The sequence below is a fragment of the Abrus precatorius genome, unplaced genomic scaffold (genome assembly GCF_003935025.1).
Source record: "Abrus precatorius isolate BTA unplaced genomic scaffold, Abrus_2018 Scaffold5, whole genome shotgun sequence".
NCBI lineage: Eukaryota > Viridiplantae > Streptophyta > Magnoliopsida > Fabales > Fabaceae > Abrus > Abrus precatorius.
Genome location: NW_020874395.1, coordinates 82,007 through 101,953, shown reverse-complemented (window position 1 = coordinate 101,953; position 19,947 = coordinate 82,007). Strand labels below are relative to the sequence as shown.

The 19,947-nt window shown below is 31.4% G+C and overlaps 2 protein-coding genes across 8 annotated transcripts; both read left to right on the top strand.

Moving 5' to 3' along the window:
* Positions 1-8,086: 8,086 nt before the first annotated feature.
* On the top strand, positions 8,087-14,723 carry LOC113867169 (sphingoid long-chain bases kinase 1). 7 transcript variants are annotated; one of them, XM_027502264.1, is made up of 9 exons: positions 8,087-8,337; positions 8,517-9,209; positions 9,323-9,694; positions 10,008-10,101; positions 10,220-10,257; positions 10,614-10,760; positions 11,870-11,969; positions 12,978-13,909; positions 14,273-14,723. In XM_027502264.1, the coding sequence occupies exons 2-9, from the start codon at positions 8,715-8,717 to the stop codon at positions 14,411-14,413; spliced, it is 2,319 nt and encodes a 772-aa protein (XP_027358065.1). In that variant the 5' UTR covers positions 8,087-8,337; positions 8,517-8,714; the 3' UTR covers positions 14,414-14,723. The 7 variants fall into 7 exon arrangements, with proteins under 7 accessions (XP_027358065.1, XP_027358066.1, XP_027358072.1 ...); XM_027502265.1 differs by having other exon boundaries at positions 8,095-8,337; positions 8,421-9,209; positions 14,273-14,676; XM_027502271.1 differs by having other exon boundaries at positions 8,095-8,337; positions 8,421-9,209; positions 12,978-13,871; positions 14,273-14,652.
* A 2,362-nt stretch (positions 14,724-17,085) lies between these two features.
* On the top strand, positions 17,086-19,842 carry LOC113867130 (ferredoxin-thioredoxin reductase, variable chain). Its single transcript, XM_027502181.1, has one exon. The coding sequence runs from the start codon at positions 17,163-17,165 to the stop codon at positions 17,655-17,657; it is 495 nt and encodes a 164-aa protein (XP_027357982.1). The 5' UTR covers positions 17,086-17,162; the 3' UTR covers positions 17,658-19,842.
* The last annotated feature ends 105 nt before the right edge of the window (positions 19,843-19,947 follow it).

Genomic DNA, 19,947 nt, shown 5'->3' with positions numbered 1-19,947 from the left:
TTTTTATTTATTTTCCTATTGAGCTTGGGCACGTGAATTTATTCATGTGTGGTTATTTTAGATTAACCTTTTATTATTTTATTTATTTATATATTTTAAAACTTTTATATTCTATATTTTTAAATTTAGTTTTTATATTTTTAGAGTTGCTTTTAAATGTTTAAAAAAAATACAAGTATTGCTAGTAAAATAAAAAATTTTATTATATGTAAATCAAATATATATATATATATATACACATTAATATTTTATTTAAATATTATAGGCTTGATAATGCTAAAAAGAATATAATAACAACAATTATCTTGGTAAAATTTGAAGAAGAATAAGTTTAAAGTTTCCATGATTAAATTTTTTATATTAAGAAATTTTTCTCTTAATAAGTTTAATGGTCATTATCTTGACTAAAGATTCAAAAATTACTTCCAAAAAATCAGTTTAAATAAGTTTTTCTTTGAATCTTTTGGACCATGGTCCAACATTATAGTGACCAATCTCAATTACCAAATTAAAGACATATAAATATGTAACTGAGGCCACGTATGATTAATTTAGAAAGGCTAATATAGTGTGTATAAATACTGTATTACAAATTGAAGAACCTATTGACAAAATGAAAAGAACAAATAAGTAATAAAATTAAAATGAAATATCAAATTTCTGTCCTATCAACTTTTGATGATATGACAATGGCCTATCATAGTGGTAACGGGTGATAAAAAATTATGATTCAATTCAAAGAGGAGCTTGAGAAATGGCTACCTCGATGTTCTCTTCTCATTGGTGATAATGACCAATCATTTGAAGAGTGTAATGATGTTAACAATCTTGAGGCCATACTTGTTGCATAAAATTCCTATTTAACAAGTGTACTAGTGAGAAGCACCTCACACTCATCAATGGTTGGAGACATTGCCAACATTATTGCTCCTCGTGCAGTTCATCGCCCAACTGTCACTTCTATCCCTTGTTTGAAGTGTTCTTTTAATAATATTTTTTTATTATATCCTTACATTCTATCAAAATTTTAAATATTTTATAAATTTATCAAAAAAGATATATAATTAACTTTTACAAATTAAATCAGCAAGCTTTTTACAAGAGCAATATATAGTAGTTTGAATAATTGAATATAAATGTCTATGATCTTTGTTGATTGACTTTAGTAATAATATATTCAATCAAAGAATTTATTATAAGTGTGATTTGGATTCAGTCTCAATGGGTGTGAATTTAGACATAATTTATTTAACTAAATTATGAGAAAGGGATGAAGGACATAAAACAATCCACATTGGTGGTTGAAGATTCGTGGTGCGGTAGAGTGGTAGTTGTTATGTTTGGAGGGACTTCAATGTTCATTTTGAATAAAATCACTTGCGTTTGAAAGCTAATTTTATAAGGATTATAAAGAAATGATTGCATGCAAGGTTTAGAGACTAGAAAAAAAATGAAAATTAGTCTCCCTTGTTACATATATTGTTGTAATTTATCACATTTGTTAGGCATGCAATGTCTGGAATACTTTTCAATTTTATGATAAGTATGGTGAATCAAAATTCCTCAAGAATTAAACTTTAAAATTCACCCACAATCCTCTCTTTCTCTCTAACTCTCTAAGAGCGTAGAAAAGAAAAAATGAAAAAAGATCCTAAAAAATCTGAGTTTAAAGCTATTTATAAGTTTTTCACAAATTTCTAGTGCTGAAGATCCAATGCCTGAAGTAGAATAATGTCAGTTAGAACATATTTTATTGATCACATTGACAACTTTATGACATGGCCGATGATCATGTCGCCCAATTTTAGTGTAGTATTTCCTTTCACGTAAAGTGAATTCCTTTTATGCAAAGATCATCATGTAGTAAGTATTTTAATGAAATGACAAGAACAACGCTAAATGAACTAAACCTTCCTAAGTATTTGTGGGTTGATGCAGTAAGTATTGAATGCTATGTAATGAATAAAGACTTGATAAAACCAATTTGAAAGAAAACTCCCTATGAATTATATAAAGGAAGGAAACTAAACATATTTTATCCTTATATTTTTTGTTGTAAATGTTTTGTTTTGAATAAAGAAATGGATAATTTAGGAAAATTTTATGTTAAATTTGATAAAGGAATATTTCTTTGCTATTCACTACATAATAAAGCATACAGAGTCTATAATAACATAACTATGATTATAAAAGAATCTATACATGTGATTTCTTATTAGTTTAATTTTTTTGGTCAAAGAAATGATATTATTAGTGATGTTGTAGATGTTTTAAAAAATACACATATCAATGACAAAGAAAAAGAATAAAAGAAAGAGGAAGAAAATGAGAAAGAAATGGTATACAAAGAGCAAACAAGGAGAAATGATCTTCCAAAAGAGTGGATGAAAGACTTCAAGACATCATCCACTTGACAATGTGACATGTAATATCTCAAAAGGGATAAAAACTCGAAAAATATGACATTTGTTTATAAAATTGAACCTAAAAATATTGATGAAACTATTATTGATGAGCATTTGATCTTAGCTATGCATGAAAAATTAAATTAATTTGAAAGAAATTAGGTTTAGAAACTTGTGCCAAGGCTAGTGATCATTCTATCATAAAAACCAAATGGATATTTAGGAACAAACTTGATGAAAATGGTGTAATAATAAGAAATAAGGCTAAAATAGTAGCTAAACGATATAAAAAAGAAGAAATAGATTATGAGGAAACATATGTTTCTATTGCTAGACTAGAAACAATTAGAATGTTACTTGCATTGGATTTATAATGAATTTCAAACTTTATCAAATGGATGTAAAAAGTACATTTCTAAATGGTTAAATACAAGAAGTATGTATTGATCAACCTCCCAATTTTCAAAGCTTTGATTTACCCAACCATGTTTTTAAATTGAAAAAGGCTTTTTATGGGTTAAAACAAGTTCTTAGAGCTTGGTATGAGAGGTTGAGTAAAGATTTTTTAGAAATAGTTCTTCAAGAGGAAAAATTGATATTGCACTATTCATTAAAAATAAAGAGCATGATATTTTCTTAGCATAAATATATACAAATGATATTATCTTTGGTGCCACTAATGATTCCTTGTGTTAAGAATTTTTTAAGATAATGCAAAGTGAATTTAAGATGTCCATGATGGGAGAACTTAATTTCTCCTTTGGACTTCAAATCAAGCAAGCAAAAAATAAAATATTTAAAAATCAATCACAATATTGCAAGAAGTTACTCAAAAAGTTTAGGATGAAAAACACAAAGGAAATATCTACACTCATTAGCACTTCATGCTACTTGGATAAAGATGATGAAGGTAAGCTTGTAGAAGTGACAAAGTACAGATATATAATTAGTTCTCTTCTTTATGTAACTGCTAGTAGGCTAGATATAATGTTTATTGTATGCATGTATGCTAGATATCAAGGTAATCCTAAAGAATCACATCTTAGTGATGTGAAAAGGATAATGAGATATTTACTAAGAACAATTATGTAGGATTATGATACCCTAAAGGAACCTCTTGCAACTTAATAGATTACTTTGATTCAGACTTTGCTAGTTGTAAAATGGATAGGAAAAACACTAGTGGAACATGTCAATTAATTGGTACTGCTTTAGTCTTTTGGCATGGCAAGAAACAAAATAGTGTGACATTGTCTATTGCTGAAGCAAAATATATAGCATTTAAAAGTTGTTGTGCCCAAATTCCTTGGATGAAATAATAACTTTGAGACTATGGATTGCACCTTGACTAGATTTCTATAAGATGTGATAATACAAGTGCAATCAATCTATTTAAAAATTCAATTTTGTACTCTAGAACCAAAACACATTGAAATTAGACATCATTTCCTAGGGGTTTGTGTGCAAAAAGGTGGTTACATTTTAGAATTTGTGAAAACAAATAAATAACTAGTAGACATATTTACTAAATCTTGACCTAGGGAAAATTTCTTTAACATTAGAAGAGATTCGGGTATAATTGATTCCTCACTTTATGATTTTTCTTTATTTCATTAGATTTGATTTGTTAAATATTTAAAATACATTTATCTCTTGTCTAAATTACTAACTTGTGTCAAAGTTTCCCCTAAATCTATTTTGCAGGTACTCCATTACTTGTCAAGTCCCCCCAAATATCAAGTACACATAAACAAGAGTTGAAGTTGATGCCTATCCTAAGATTGTGTTTTTGTTTATCACATTTTTCTCTCTATGCAAATTCCACCTCTTTCTACTTCTCTCTTTGATTTCTTTATCATCTCTGAACCAAATTCTTTCATTCCACTTTCCAATTCTTTATTTCCTGATTTTCTGCAAAAGCCACCATCATCATCTGCTTTGCCACCCAACAATCATACAATGTTTTCTTATAGTTTCTTGATCATTTCTCAAATTTAGTCCAAGAATAGAGGTACTTTGAGCATTACAAATCTCAATATATTATTGAGCCTAAGTATTTGGATTTAGGATTCTTTGAAGGAAAGAACTTTGAATGTTATGCAACTTTTAAATCCCTAGGGTTTGTAAAGTTCATGAGTTTAAGGAAGCAAATTTATTTTAATCTAGTAAAAATGGTTTATTCAAATTTAAAGATTAGAGATAATTGCATAATCTTTGAAGTGAAGAAAATTCCTATATATTTTTTAAATATATATTTTTTCTATCTTTTTTTAAAATAATTTATATATTAGAATATAGTATAATGTAAATGAATAAGTTATTTAATGTTTTTGTTAATACATTATAGAAAAAAGTATTATTTATTTTATAAATAGAAAAGGAAGAGAGGACACAAGTCTCTTATATGTTTTAAACTTGTCATTTTTGTTAAAAAAAATAGTTAAAAAATGTTTTTTTATTCTACTTTTGATAATTTTTTTCTCCTTTTTCCTGGTGTCTAGAGTTTTATTTTTTCTTGCATAACTCATCACCTAATTTATTGAGATGTAAAAATAAATTAGACTATACCTTGACATTTGAAATGAGAAACTTTTTAGACTATATGTTTAGAAACCCTTAAATATTTTTGAATTATTGTGACACGTCTCATAACTTAATTCTTCAATACTCAATTTGAATCATTAAAGGGAGGTAAGAGATAAGAGATAGAGACATATTGCATCAACATTTTGGGATTTTTCAAAAGAATTTATTTTTCTTTTTAACCCACTCAAGGCTTACAAAAAAATGATTAGGCTTTAATATGTGAACTTTAAAGCATATATAGTATTTACTTGCATCAAAGGTACAACACTATCAATTTATCGTATCACACAAATTATTACATGTATCATATAAGTAAAACACATGTTACCATGAGCAAAACAACCAAAGGCATAAAGCATTTCTCCAATATGATTTTAAAGAATAATAAGTTGTTATAAAATATTACACTAAATATGCTATTGCCTTAACTAAATGCTCCACACTATCAAATAAAATTTTTAAAAATAGAATAAAAAGAGTTATGGACAAAAATATTTCCAAACAAAAGAAACAAAGCTATAATTAAATAAACTTGTTTAAAGTATAACTTAGACAAGAAAAAGGACAAATGAAAGAGAAAAAAAATTGCTAATTCTATTTTATGCTATCTTTCTCGCCATCCCCTAATAAGGCTCTCAAACAATAGCTTAGTGCCTTTTAGCCACCTCTCCTCTAAGTCAACATATTTGATATTTAATGTTAACTTCTTAATGACTTAAGTAACAATAATAACATTGTTACATCTTTGGGTTGTATTATCAAAAAGGCCTTTTCAATGGCTTATTGAAGTTTAACCAAAGAAGATGTTTTTCTAAGTTTAGTTTTGGGACTTAACATCTTCAAAGGCAGAGAGAACCTTTTCAAATTAGTGAGTGGGGTCTTGTTCTCACACTCAAATTTTGAACATTGGTCGAGATAGAGGAAAGGTGGTAGAGATTGATGACATACTCTTGAATATGCCTTAGTAGAGAAACAACACATATAGGCTTGAACTAGATACATTAGGTAATCAAGCCTTGAAAATCAAAGTCTTGAATGGTCTCACGATCCTATGAAGAATAAACCATGTTAGGAGGAGGAGCAAGAACTTTGTATCAAATAGAAGGAACTTTACCACTTAATTAACTTGATCTATATTAACTAGGCTAAAGGTACCATCTAAAAAAAATAAAATGAAAGGTTGGACATAAGTAACCTCCTTTAGCCTATGTGTTTCCCTTGCTAAAGCATCACATTCTCCATCATCACTCATCAAGGATTAGAGGTGGAAAAATGGATTATTGAACTTGCATTTGGTTGCGCTGACAAATTTTGTTTCTTATTTGATTTTGAAATAAAGGTTTAAGGTTAAACTTAAATTCACATTTTACACTTAAATAGATTGAGTTGACTGAAATCATATTAAAAAAAAAAGGCGTAAACAAATTAAATAAAAAGACTCAAACTTAATTCAAGCTTAAAATTTAAAGTTTAAGTCGTAAAATTTTTTTGGCTTGAATGGATGGTTTATGCTTACTTTAATATGAATTACTTAAGTGAGTCCTTAAACCAATAAGTTAGCAAGAGAGTTGGAGGATTGACAACAATAACCTTGCACATTTTCTTTATTTTTTGCATATTTTTATATAAGTAACTATATTGCGATCAATTTTCTTTTAAAAAAAACAAAAAAAATAAAATTAAGAGTCAAGTTGAAAGATGAAAGAAGAGAATTTACTTGCCCTAAGAACTAAAAAGTTCTAATTCCATAATTTAATATTATCTCGCATTAGATAAGGCCCGATACCTTAATCCAATCCTTGAGAGCCAAACTTTTCTTTCTAACATATTGGAGAAGGTTCTCTTTAAGTGTTTTTTTACGAGTTAAGTAAACTTGACCAAATTAACCAAAGTAACCCAAACTAAAATTGATAAGTCGAGTTAGGTGATCAAGACCTGATGTTATAAATTGATAATTTTTTAGTTAGGTATATGATCTTTTTTATTGCAACCCTATGACATGACCCAATCTAATTATATAAAATAATTAAAATATTTTACAATATTTACATTGTAATATTTTAATGTGTATTTTTAAATATAAATTTTATAAGTAATTTATTATTTAAGTATAAATTAATATTTTTATATGTAAAATGTTGATATTTTTTAATTTAATTTTATAAAATACAATTTTTGTTATTTATTTAACTATTATCTAATACAATTTGTTCATGATTAGGTTGAATTAGCTTGAGTTATGTATAAAAAAATAAAAATTGACCCAACTTAACTTTGTCGAGTAACATTTCTTTATAAAACTTAACTTAACACAATTCATGAATGTCTTTAATTCTCTTTTATCATATTTTGAATAGAGGTAAAATATTTAATTAAAATAATTTTAATTTTAATATAACTAGACTATAAAAATTTATTTCTCAAATAATTAGAAGAGATAAAAAGTCTTAATAAGATAAATTTTAAAATATTCATGTTTAAATTCTAATATAAGTCATCAAAAGAGATTGATGACGTTTTTGTAAACTTTATATTGAAGTGTAATTTATTCATATTTATCTTTTTTTTAGCAAGACACAACATCATTTTAAAAATAATAAAAAATAAGTTTTGAAAGTATAATTCTTTAAGGATTATGAAAAAATAACTTTAAATTATTAAATAACACTCATTTAAAATTTGTTGAAGATATACAATGCAAGAAAATACAACATCATATATAGTTTGGATATGAATTATCTTCAACTTTTAATCAAAATAAGTTATTGTTATTTTGTAATATAATTTCATTTATATAATTATATGCTAATATTATTCACATAATATTTATATTATATTATTATTATTATTTATTTAAAATATTATAGAATTTTAATAAATTATTATTATTTTTACATCAATACTCAAATTAATTTTTTAATAATTTTAGAATAACTTATATAAAATAAATTTGACTACGATAATATATAAATATTAATATTATGTGACACCGCATATTAGTCTTAATAGAAATTTTAATCACGTTTAACAATTCGAAATTAATTTTAATTAAATTAATTTGACTAAATTAATACATCATCACTGCGGTTGAGTTTGAGCTGGTACAGTGGCAGGTGTTGTGTTTGTTCGGGATTGAATGTATACAATTAAAAAAAGGAAGTAAAAAATGTTGTCACAACTCGCAACACACCCCACACCCCTATGACGGCAAAGGAAAGTGGCGAGTCCGTTGAGGTTGAGGGATCCTGAGCGTCCACTGCAGTCTACAGTTCGAGGTGGAAGGAACTTTTTGGAGCTGTTGTCAACGAAGAAGCGAAGAGCTTAGGAATCCTGTGTTCGATCACTGGTTTGGTTTACTTCCCTATCTCTCTCTCTTTTCCTCTTCGTGGCGCCTTCATCCTTCTTTCTTTTCTCCAATTATTATTGTAGATTTACTTCATATCACCTAACGAAGTATCGCACTAAAAAATAGAGCTGATTGGGGCTGCCGAATTATAATTTTCTCTCTCAAAACTGATGATGCAGACGGAGCAATTTGATTGGTTATAGATCCAATATCGATTCGCGATCTGAACTGCAGAGTGACAAATAAAAACCCTATTCTCTAATTCTCCACCGTTATCGGGGAATTTGTCCTTCACTGGACAGAAGGTGGCTCAGCCCTTGCATCATGCGCTTGGGCATGTTAGGTTCTCCTTGCGTGTTTGTAAGATTGATGTTAGTATGAGAGATATGCACCGAAATTCTACTGGTAGTACTAATAACAACACTACTAATACTAACAATAAGATATCGTCGGCACTGAGGCTGTCCGCACCTCAACAATCTCTAAGACGCTTGGGATTGTGTTCCCAGATTGCAACAGGGGAGCACTCGTCCCCTATTGTGTTCCCCGAAAAACGTGGCAAAGTGAAAGGTTCCAGGAAGAGCAGTGTCCCCACTACCATTCGTCCAGATGATCAGGATATAACCAAGAATTTTGAGCATAGGATTGACATTGGAGGAGGTGGAGGAGGAGACGAGAAGTCTGATTTGTTAGGATATGTGGTATTCTCAGGAAAACTGGTTTTGGATAAGAGAAAATTTGCAATAAATAATAATGGTGATTCTCAACAAATTTCTTCGGATATTAGCAACCAAGAAGCTGTAGATGCCAAACTAACAAGCAAGGCTTTAGTTTGGGGCTCCCAAGTGCTGCACCTTGACGATGTTATCTCGGTAATACATTGCTTTTATTTCCGGGATGGTTGAATACTTTTGTGTTAGGTGCTACGAAAACCAAAAAATAAAAATAAAAATGACTAATTAGTTTTAGTCCGTGTTCTAAGCAGGTTTCTTATAATGCTGGTCTCAGACATTTCACAGTGCATTCTTACCCGTTGAAAAAGGCTTCATGTGGTCTTTCTTGTTTTATAAAATCTCGACGAACTCACAAGGACTTTCGCTTTGTGGCTTCTAGTGTAGAAGAAGCACTTCAATGGGTTGGCGGATTTGCAGATCAACAGTGTTTCGTGAATTGTCTTCCCCACCCTTTACAGTCTTCGAAGAAGCAAGCATCCTCAGAATTAATTCATACGGATACCCCTCCTGAATTACTCTTTAGATGTAAAACTCCACCTAAGATGCTTGTAATTTTAAACCCACGATCAGGTCGGGGTCGTTCAAGTAAAATGTTCCATGGCATTGTGGAACCGATATTTACGGTATGCTATACTCTCTTTGCTGGATTGTGTAAGCTGCATATGCTTGTTACTGGTATCTTCAAATTTGGCAATGAAATTTGTAAGATTTACTGCATAAAACAGCAGGACATTCTGCAAGACTGATAATTATACTAATATCTATAACATATGGCTCTTTCATATTATTACTATTATGTCATTGCACCTTTGATTCCAATATTTCAACCATTATAGTAGAAGTACTTGCATTATTAAATATATAACTTGCAATAGGCAGGAAAGAGCACGCAGCATATGGAATTCTTACTTATATGTATGACATGTACTGTGACAGCTTGCTGGGTTTAGATTGGAGGTAGTCAAAACAACGTCTGCTGGTCATGCTAGAAATCTTGCATCAAGTGTAGACATCAGCACTTGCCCTGATGGTAAAATTATTGTTCTATAGTCTGAGCAAGTGTTAATTGTTGTTTTGTATTTTTACTTTTTAAATGTTTCTAGATATGTAGACCACTTTTATATTCTTTAAATTGGTGTTTCTTTCAGGAATTATATGTGTTGGTGGTGATGGGATAATCAATGAGGTCAGTACACTATTTTAATTATTCAGTGGCTTTTTTTCTGTGTACTGGTTTGTTGATGAAAATACTGTCCTATTTGTGTGTTTTGCTTCTATTACCTCCTAAATGCCTTTCGTATGTTGTCTGTGATTGGATCATAAGCGATCTTGGACTAATTGAAAAATATCCGTTACCTTTGTTTTTATTTCAACACTGAAACTACTATATGTATCTCTTCTTTTGAACTGATGTCAGATCAGTGGGGTCTAGTATACAAGGAGGAGTACTGCCCTTTTGTACTTTGAAGTTGAACACACACATGCACACGTGCTCACACATCACTAATAACAGGCAAGTTATATGATATGGTTGATTTGTAGGTTCTTAATGGTCTCCTTAGTAGAGACAATCAAAAGGAAGGAATATCTATACCTATTGGAATTATACCGGCTGGTTCTGATAACTCACTGGTATGGACTGTTCTTGGAGTTAGAGATCCAGTTTCTGCAGCAATGGCCATTGTAAAGGTAGCAGACTAGCAGCATTCTTTCTTTTTTCTCTTCTCAAATAAGTGATGGACATGCAATTAATTCAACTTTTATATTTGGTATAGGCATTGATAACTTTGAAACTATATATATCCATGTTCTAGACATTAGCCATTTTCTTTTTGTATATTAATATTCTTCCTATTTTTGACACTATTTGTCTGTCTCTTCTGAGATCAAAATTCAGTTTTTTTTAAAAGTCTATTTTTTTTTAATTGATGTGCTGGGGTTTCTGTATTTAGATAGATCCACTTTAGCATCATCTACTTACAAAATAATATTCTAGACATAGTCAGACAGGAAAGCAGAAATAAATATTTGAACTGGGACCTTCTTTGTGACTCCTGTGCCCTAAAATGGACATGGTCCCTTTTCTCTGTGTGTAATGGAAACCAAGATATTACTGTGTTAGTCAATAGAAAACTATAGCAGAATTATACCAAAATGGCCAATTCCCTACCCAGAGTATAGATTCTACAGAGGAAAAATCTCTTCCCAAGCTAGAGCTGAAAAGATGCTAAAATAAAATGATGTCCTTCTCTCTCTTCCCCTTCATTCCTATCTAACTAACATGCTTTTCCCCCTCCTACGATCATTCATGCAAAACAGAAAAAATCATAACAAACTCAATCAATACAATCTCACTAGCCACATGTCTCAGATTTTGTTCCTTCTGGTGTACACCTTTGGGGAACACAGTGTGTGTAGAGGGAGTATTGTCCTTCTTCCAGTACAACCTTGTATAAAGAATACCTTCCAAATTTTGATGCAAGCTCATCAAGGTCTGAGGAGATTCTCAATATTTACTTTTATTAGGAGTATACCTTAATGCTCCGGGAAGAAAATTTTGCTTTTTTTGGTCTAGTGCATCTCATTGTTTGCTCTTAAGTAAACATGAGTTGTGTAGTGAATGAATTAAATGTCAACGAGTGTCATCTTTTACTTTTTTGGTTAAATAGGTGAACATCTTTTCGTTTTATTGGTTTGTATGTCACTTCTATTTTCCAAGTCAACAATTGTGTAGATTTCTTGTATAATACCTAATAAACCCTTGTTACTTTATATACTAATCCTGCTTTTTGGTTCAGGGTGGTCTTACTGCTACAGATGTCTTTGCTGTAGAATGGATTCAGACTAATAAAATTCACTTTGGATTAACAGTCTCATATTATGGTTTTGTTAGTGATGGTAAGTTAATGCAGGGTATAAAATTCTTGATTCACATTTGTGTATTGTTGATTGACTATCCATCTCTTATTACTTAAGGCAAAAATTATAGGATTAAAAAAGGGAAACTTCTTGTTTATATTACATTGTGCCTTCCCTTGTTTCTTGTTGCTACATTTCCTTAGCAACTGTGTTTTAGCTCTTAGCTCCATATTTTGCTGACTGTGTCTGACTTAAGAATTTTTGGCCATAATTAACCTTAAGGTTGAATTGTTTAGTAACCATCTGAAAAGCTTAAGCAATTTGGTGGAGGCTCATGTATAATTTTTATCTCTAACACAGCACTCACACTAGAGCCCTTTGGGCTTGAAGCATAAACAATGCACAGGCACACCTCACCATGTGTTGAATTCAACTATTTTTTAAGAAAAATGGGAGCAGCAAGGATTTTATTCTTGACCTATTAGTCATCATACTCATAGAGGCTTTAACACCATTTTAGGAACCAACCGTTCCATGTGAAGGCTCCTGAGTGAATGGTTCTTATGTCTACCATTTAGGATAAAAGATGTCTCTTGTCTAATTAAGTGAAGAATATTTAGTTACAGCCTTATCTCTTTAAGAGCTAATAGGAGCTTTAGGCAATTGATAGGATAGCTGATAGTTATACAAGCTCGTGCAATACACATTGACATGGATGGGGACCGGAGAAATTAAGGGCTAGGTCTGTTAGGAAGAATGGAGGGGTTCAGTGCTGCGTTTCAGGTGTCTTTCTTCATTGATTGTCCATTATTGATCACTTTTTCATTTGGAAGCTTGTAACCTTTATGATAATTAAACAATGGGTACTTGGTTTGTGGTAACTGAAAAATCTGAGAAAAAAATAAGAATGAGAAAAGAAAAGAAAAAGCTTGGGGAAAATAAAACCTTTGTTTAGCATTTGAAGGTAATTAATCAATGCAATGTCATAATCATTAAGGCTCAGTTTTGAATGAGCATTAAGTGTTTTGTTTATTTTTCACATTTCAGTATTGGAACTTTCTGAAAAATATCAGAAGCGCTTTGGCCCATTGAGGTATTTTGTTGCTGGATTCCTCAAGTTCTTGTGCTTACCGCGCTACAGCTATGAAGTTGAATATCTTCCAGCATCAAAAACTGAGAGAGAAGGAAAGCTTTCTAGTGAAAAGGAAGTAGTCGACATGTCAGATCTGTATACTGACATCATGAGCAGATCAAATAAGGATGGAATGCCCAGAGCATCTAGTCTTTCAAGTATTGACTCAATAATGACTCCAAGTCGAATATCTGGTGGAGACCTGGATACTTGTAGTAGTACCCATGCTAGTGCTGAACCTTCTGAATTGGTGCGTGGCTTAGATCCTAAGTCCAAACGCTTATCATCTGGAAGGGGCAATGTAACAGCAGAGCCAGAAGTCATCCATCCACAGCTGCCTCTATCAACAACTCCAAACTGGCCCAGAACCAGATCTAAGTCAAGGAATGATAAAGGATGGACTGGATTAACCACTACACATGATACTTCTAGATGGGGAAATACAGCAACATGTGATAGAGAGGATATATCATCAACACTGTCTGATCCAGGTCCTATATGGGATGCTGAACCAAAATGGGATGCTGAGCCTAATTGGGATGTGGAAAACCCAATTGAGTTGCCGGGGCCACCAGATGATACAGAAATAGGATCCACAAAGGAGGTTGTACCTCGTTTTGGAGATAAATGGGTTGTGTCAAAGGGACAGTTTCTTGGCATTCTAGTTTGCAACCACGCATGTAGAACTGTTCAGAGCTCTCAGGTTGTTGCTCCCAAAGCCGAGCATGATGATAACACACTAGATCTGCTCTTGGTTCATGGGAGTGGACGGCTGAGGTTGTTGAGATTTTTCTTACTTCTACAAATGGGTAGACATCTTTCACTGCCATATGTTGAATATGTCAAGGTATTTGCATTAATAGTTGTTTTACTCCCAAGAATTTTTAATGAAACTCTGTCACACTACATTAACTATTACAATTATGCACCACATTGTGATGACTACATTGGTAAAACCACCTTTAAATGATGTAACTGTCTATATTCCAAATCCAATATTTTCCCATCCTTTTTGGATGATTATAACTGACAATTTTGATTAGTTTTAAACTGTGTATTATGTGTAGTTGAATTTGTTTGAGTAATAACTTGGTTGCCATATCCGGTTATGTTATTTAGTTTGTGGAAGCTACACATTCTCTTTTATCCTGGTAATTTGTGCTTCTGTATCTGTTCAAATTGTATAAATGCTGTGTCCCTTTGGATGTAGGTAAAGTCTGTGAGGATAAAGCCTGGTAAACACACACACAACGGATGTGGTATTGATGGTGAGCTTTTCCCACTCAATGGACAAGTAATTTCTTCTTTGCTTCCCGAACAGTGCAGGCTTATTGGTCGCTTTCGTATATGATGACTGTGAGTTATTTTCAATTCTTTGATGGGTTCTGGGAAGCTCATGTACCTCAATATATAAATCCAGATACCCAATTTGTCTTGCAAGTTCCTTATCGCTGTAACAGCTGAGCTTTGTAAATGTTTTGTTCCGGTTATATGTATCTGTTGTTGCTTGCTTATTGTCTTCTCTATTTTGTATTCATAAAAAAAAAAAAAAAACAAAACAAAAAAAAACTGCACATTCGTGCATTTCTTGCAACAAGAAGTTTCCTCTAATTGGTGAATTGATTCTCTTATTCTAAAGCCTTAAATTGTGATCCTGTTCCTCGATATCTGATTATCATGTTTCGTCTCTCATCATCCATTTACAGTTTTGCACTACATGGTGTTAAAGTCGAGATGTTGTAGGGTCTGCATTCCAAGTTTATACTAAGTCTCATCTTATTCAAAATCCATATTAGAAGCTAGAGTTAAAAGAAATCACTTGAAATGATCGACCATTTAGAAATAAAACTATTCAGCATCAACCGACGCTGAACGAGGCAGGTAAAGTAATAACTAGTAAAAAGCGTGGTAACAAACTTGTAGAGCACTGAAGGGGAGCAAAACGGGGGCAGAGTAGGAATTTTGTTCTTTCAAAGATTAAAAATGCACAACAAATAAGAGCATTATAGTAGTGCATAACAGCTATACAGAAGAGGATCAAGCGCACGCACACTACTTAGAAATCTCATAAACTCTTAATATAATAAAAATTAAGAAAAGACTACTCCGTGGACTAAAAATCCAATAACAATAAAAACGGTTTATTAGTTTTCATTTCTTCTTCTAGATTAATACAAAGCTTACCAACAAGCTAGATTAGTAAGGGCCAAAAACATTAACTAGAGAAGTAGCTTGAATTATCATTTATTAACAAAAGGGTATTGTTATTGCTTTCAAAAAAGTTCGAATAAGTTTTTTTTTCTAAGAATGGAATGGTACTTAATTATTCACTAATTGCGACACAAAGTAAAAATTTATTTAACTAGCCAGGAAGAATCAAAATTGAGTCTGATGATAGCAAGATAGAGTAACCTACTTTTTAATAGATTATCAAACTTCAACTACATTGAGGTAGTGTTCTACTAAAAAGCTAGAAGCTCACCTAATTATTTTGTGCTAGTTCCTTTAAACCATGTCTCGTAGTTATGTCACCTTTAAGCACTTGGAATTGACCAAAAGGGAAGTTTCTAAGTATCTAGTGCAACCCTAAATAGACATTAATGTTCCATAACTCCATTTTAATGTTAATAATGGTTACTCTATAGATGATAGAGCATAAAAGAGGTCTACTTTATATTCTTGGAGAGGATTAAAGCCAAGATTAAGCAAATTTTCTCCGCTAATCATCTTTTTATTTGTTCAAAAGACTAATTACTGGTGCCATTTATTGATTACCTTTTTTTTTAAAATTCTACTATCAACAGGCAATGGAAGAGAGAATTTTAAATCACTATCATATGTTAAAAAATTAGGATGCTGTAAACTATCTTGAGGGATATTGCAAAATTCCATTAAAAAGTCTCATCAAATTTTTAGAAAAAAGATTAAACAAATAATTATTTATAGTAAAATCAGAATAACACTGAATAATTGTGTGATGTTATAATGATGTGATGTGAGATATTATCTTAATTATATTCAAACTAAAATTTTTGATAAAATATTACTATAAACACAACTATTTAAAGTTCACTTCAAGCTTATTTCATTAATATTCTTCATATAGACTATACATAGGAATGTTTAACTCTCTCCATTCACTAGACTTTGTTATAAATAAATATGGTAAAACTGAAAAAAAAAAAACACACAGTGTTTTGAATTTAGAAAAAAAAAATGTAATTTAGCATCTTAAAATTTGAGGTTTGTGTGACTTAATTCTTAAGCCTTTTTTTTTATTGTAACGAAAAAAAAATCCAAAATTAACTCCTAAACTTTTTTTTTCTCATATTTAACAAAGTAAATTATGTGACGAATGGGTGACATTTTTAATCTCAAAATTGTTCCTGGAAAAATATTTTCTCCTTCAAATTAGTATTTCAGTTTTTGTTTCATGATAAAAGGCATGACTCTGAATATCTTCCTCTCTTGTAAGATTTCTACAACTAGAATTGCTCCCTAATTAGTCTCAACACAAATTTCCATACATTAAAAAGAGAAAAAACCATTGAAATAAAAAAATGACGTTTTTATATTATTTTTTATTCCTTATATTATTACATTTATTTAAGAAAAATTAGATAGCGTATTTTTTATACTTTCAACAAAAATGTCGTATTTTTATTATTTAAGAAATTATATAAATGATGTAATTAAATTAAAATTTTATTCAATTAGTTTACTTACCCATTAAAATATCTATAATGGGTAAAATAATTTTCCTTAGACGCTCCAGCCGAAAATGTAGAAAATAATTTCTCCAAAAATAGAAGATCTTTAATTTAAACTGGGAGAGTGTGTCTCTGATAAGTACAAAACAAAGGGAGACGTTAAGAAATGTCCGAAAAAATGAAAGGAAGATTAAGAATAACGACAAAATGTAAAAAAGGGATGGATATGGATATTGTAGGTGTGTTGCAGAATGGCTCACGTGTCCTATTGGACTGAAAACATAACTAGATAATTATTTTATCATGTATACAATACTGAAAATTATTTATCTTGTTAAAATTTTGGGAGGTTAAGCTAAGCGGAGAAGCAGAAAGCAGAAATAATTTCGCATGAGAATGAGCAGCAGCGGCACTAGTGCGAGTGCCCTAAGGCTAAGGGCGGCTATGGTGGGGTCGATGGTGAGTGTCTCTCGGAATTGCTCAACGATGATGATTATGACGAGGACGATGATGCCTTCTCCTTCTTCTTCTTCTTCTTCTTCTTCTTGTTCAACAAGCGGAGCACCCAAACGGAAAAGCGTTGTTGTTAGGTGTGAGGTCGCTAATGCCTTGGAAGAGTCTTCATTGTCCACCTCATCAGAGAAGATTGGAGCCCGGGTGAAGGTGAAGGTCCCTGTGAAGGTTTACCACATCCCCAAAGTTGCCGAGTTTGACCTTACCGGTATGGAAGGTCAGATCAAGCAGTACGTTGGCGTCTGGAACGGTAAGCGCATCTCCGCGAATCTTCCTTTCAAGGTTGAGTTTGTGACCGAAATCCAAGGTCGCGGTCCTGTCAAGTTCTTTGCCCACCTCAAGGAAGATGAATTTGACTATCTTCATGAATGACCGTCCATGTCTCCCTCATTATTATGCCACTAAATAATCCATCATTGTGTATGTAATCCACCTTCATTAACTTCTCTTCATATTTTTGCAATTATCTTTTTACTCAATCATCATATCCTCTCAGCCGAGAGGGTTTATTTATATATATATATAATCCATCATTGTTCTCAATATTGTCTTTCCCCTCTCTCTTTCTGAATCAAGCTGTTAGTGCAACGAGTACAATATCAACTTTGTGCAGGGCGTGAAACGAATTCCTTCCTTCTCCGAGGCAACTTTATATTGCTTTTGGATAGCAACTTCCTTCGCGGTAGGCGGTGAAGGGAGCAGAATGAGGATAAAATATGCTTTTCCCCTTTCCATTTCGTTGGATGCAACTTTAGATTGTTCAATAAATTCAATAAGGAGGGTTTGTTAGATCATTTCAAAATCTTCTTATATTCTCTCTCTCTATCTCTCTATTCCTTGTAACTTCAGTAAGGTTTCTTTTAACTCTTTCCTTTTCCTTTTGTTACCATCCAACATTCATACATACTTTTGGATGGAGAAGAGAGAGGAAGAAATTAAAGAAAAAGAAAGGACATAAAGAGAATTGAGAGAACTGATTTTGTAATATGCACAAAAAGTGAACAAGGGGTATGAGTTTCTCATTTTCTTCCAATTCATTTGATTTGATAAACTCCTAAACGAGCAAGGTCTACACAAAACCTTAAATTCCCCTCCATTCTTCTCCGTCTAAACACACCCTTAAAGCATATTTATATTGTATTCCATTAAGACTATTCTATGTATTGGTTCTGTTTTTTTAAATCTTCACCATTTCATCTAAATATCAGACTCAAGCAATTAAAATAATGTTTTGTGTCTGCATATTGCTGTCACATAGGAGATATGCTATCACTGTTGGAAGCTATCAATATTGAAAGCAGATAGGCTAAATGAATAATATGAATGCATCGGTCATTCCAACACTTGTGTAGACACTTCTGTTACTGCTAGTTTAAATAGTTCTTTCAAATCTTAACACTTTCATCTTCTCCTCACTTAAGATGTTTAGATTACACCATATGATAATCAATCTCTTTATTTTGGCAATGAATGTACTTGGATGATTTGAGGTATAGCTCAATCATTCTAACATTCTTGTAGGGGTCTGTTTATTTGATAGAAGCAATAACATCCTTCGTCAAATCTGTCTTTTAAACCTATGATTTGCAATATTTGATTGTGAAGGCTGGACTCTGGTGTTTTGTGCACTTTCATATCTGTCTGTTGCATGCATGATGCATCATCTCTATTCTCTACAATATTGATTATTGAATGAGGCAAATATTTTGGTTCTATTATTATGTAGTTATATAATTTCATCTAGCAGTTGAAGCATATATTAGTATTTCTCTTTTAATATTTGTGGTTTTTAAATTTCATATCTATTGTTCTATGCTAACATTGTATAGTCTGGTATTGAATAAATTATGAGAGGGCTACCTCTTTTACTTATACTGACAGGCTAGTAGCTTTCCCAGTCCCAGGCATTTCTTGCTGATATCTAAAGTATATTGCTTGTCCATTTAACACGAAATATGAATAGATTTAATTAGTTGAATTATTATAATAAAGGCTTATTTTTGTTTGTAGAAATGAATACTCTATCTCTTATATCTCTCTTTATCTCAATTTCTTACCGCGTAAATATTTGCGAGTAGTTTGGCTTTGTCACCATTATCCTGGCCCAATACTTTCACAATGTCATGTTGTCCCTTTCTTTCTGCAGGTTTTCGGGTATGATTATTGAATGTGTTTGTATGTTAAGTTGTGTATGATGAATTATTCTCCCAAGTAGTGTCATATTGCTTGCATTGTTATTGATATAGAATACTCAACTATTAGCACTTCAATTAATGACTAGTTTACTTGTTTAATACCATAATAAATAATTGATATTTTAAAATCTTAAGTTCATTTGGGCAGATGTCACCAATCTGAACTGCAAGCTGGGTTGAAATGACTGTTTTCATTGTAATCGACCAGCTATAATATGTGTGTGTGGTTTTGCATTTTCTTGCCTTGGATGCGCGATATTTCTAACCTAAACAGTATGCTCATGATAATAAATTAATAAATGTTAAAATTTTATTGAAAATTTTAGTATTTAACAGTGTCAATGCATTGAATGAATTTGTTTCGAAAGTGAAAAAAAAAATATTAACTTTAACAACATTTCGCGTTAGATTATGTCGATTATATAAATCAAATGACAATATTTAATCGTAAATTATTTCATAAATAA

Bases quoted from the DNA above. Each gene is read 5' to 3' on its own strand.
- LOC113867169 (XM_027502264.1), top strand. From the start codon at position 8,715: ATGAGAGATATGCACCGAAATTCTACTGGTAGTACTAATAACAACACT. The intron at 9,210-9,322 runs GTAATACATTGC...TGTTCTAAGCAG, and splicing joins ACCTTGACGATGTTATCTCG to GTTTCTTATAATGCTGGTCT. The intron at 9,695-10,007 runs GTATGCTATACT...GTACTGTGACAG, and splicing joins TTGTGGAACCGATATTTACG to CTTGCTGGGTTTAGATTGGA.
- LOC113867130 (XM_027502181.1), top strand. From the start codon at position 17,163: ATGAGAATGAGCAGCAGCGGCACTAGTGCGAGTGCCCTAAGGCTAAGG.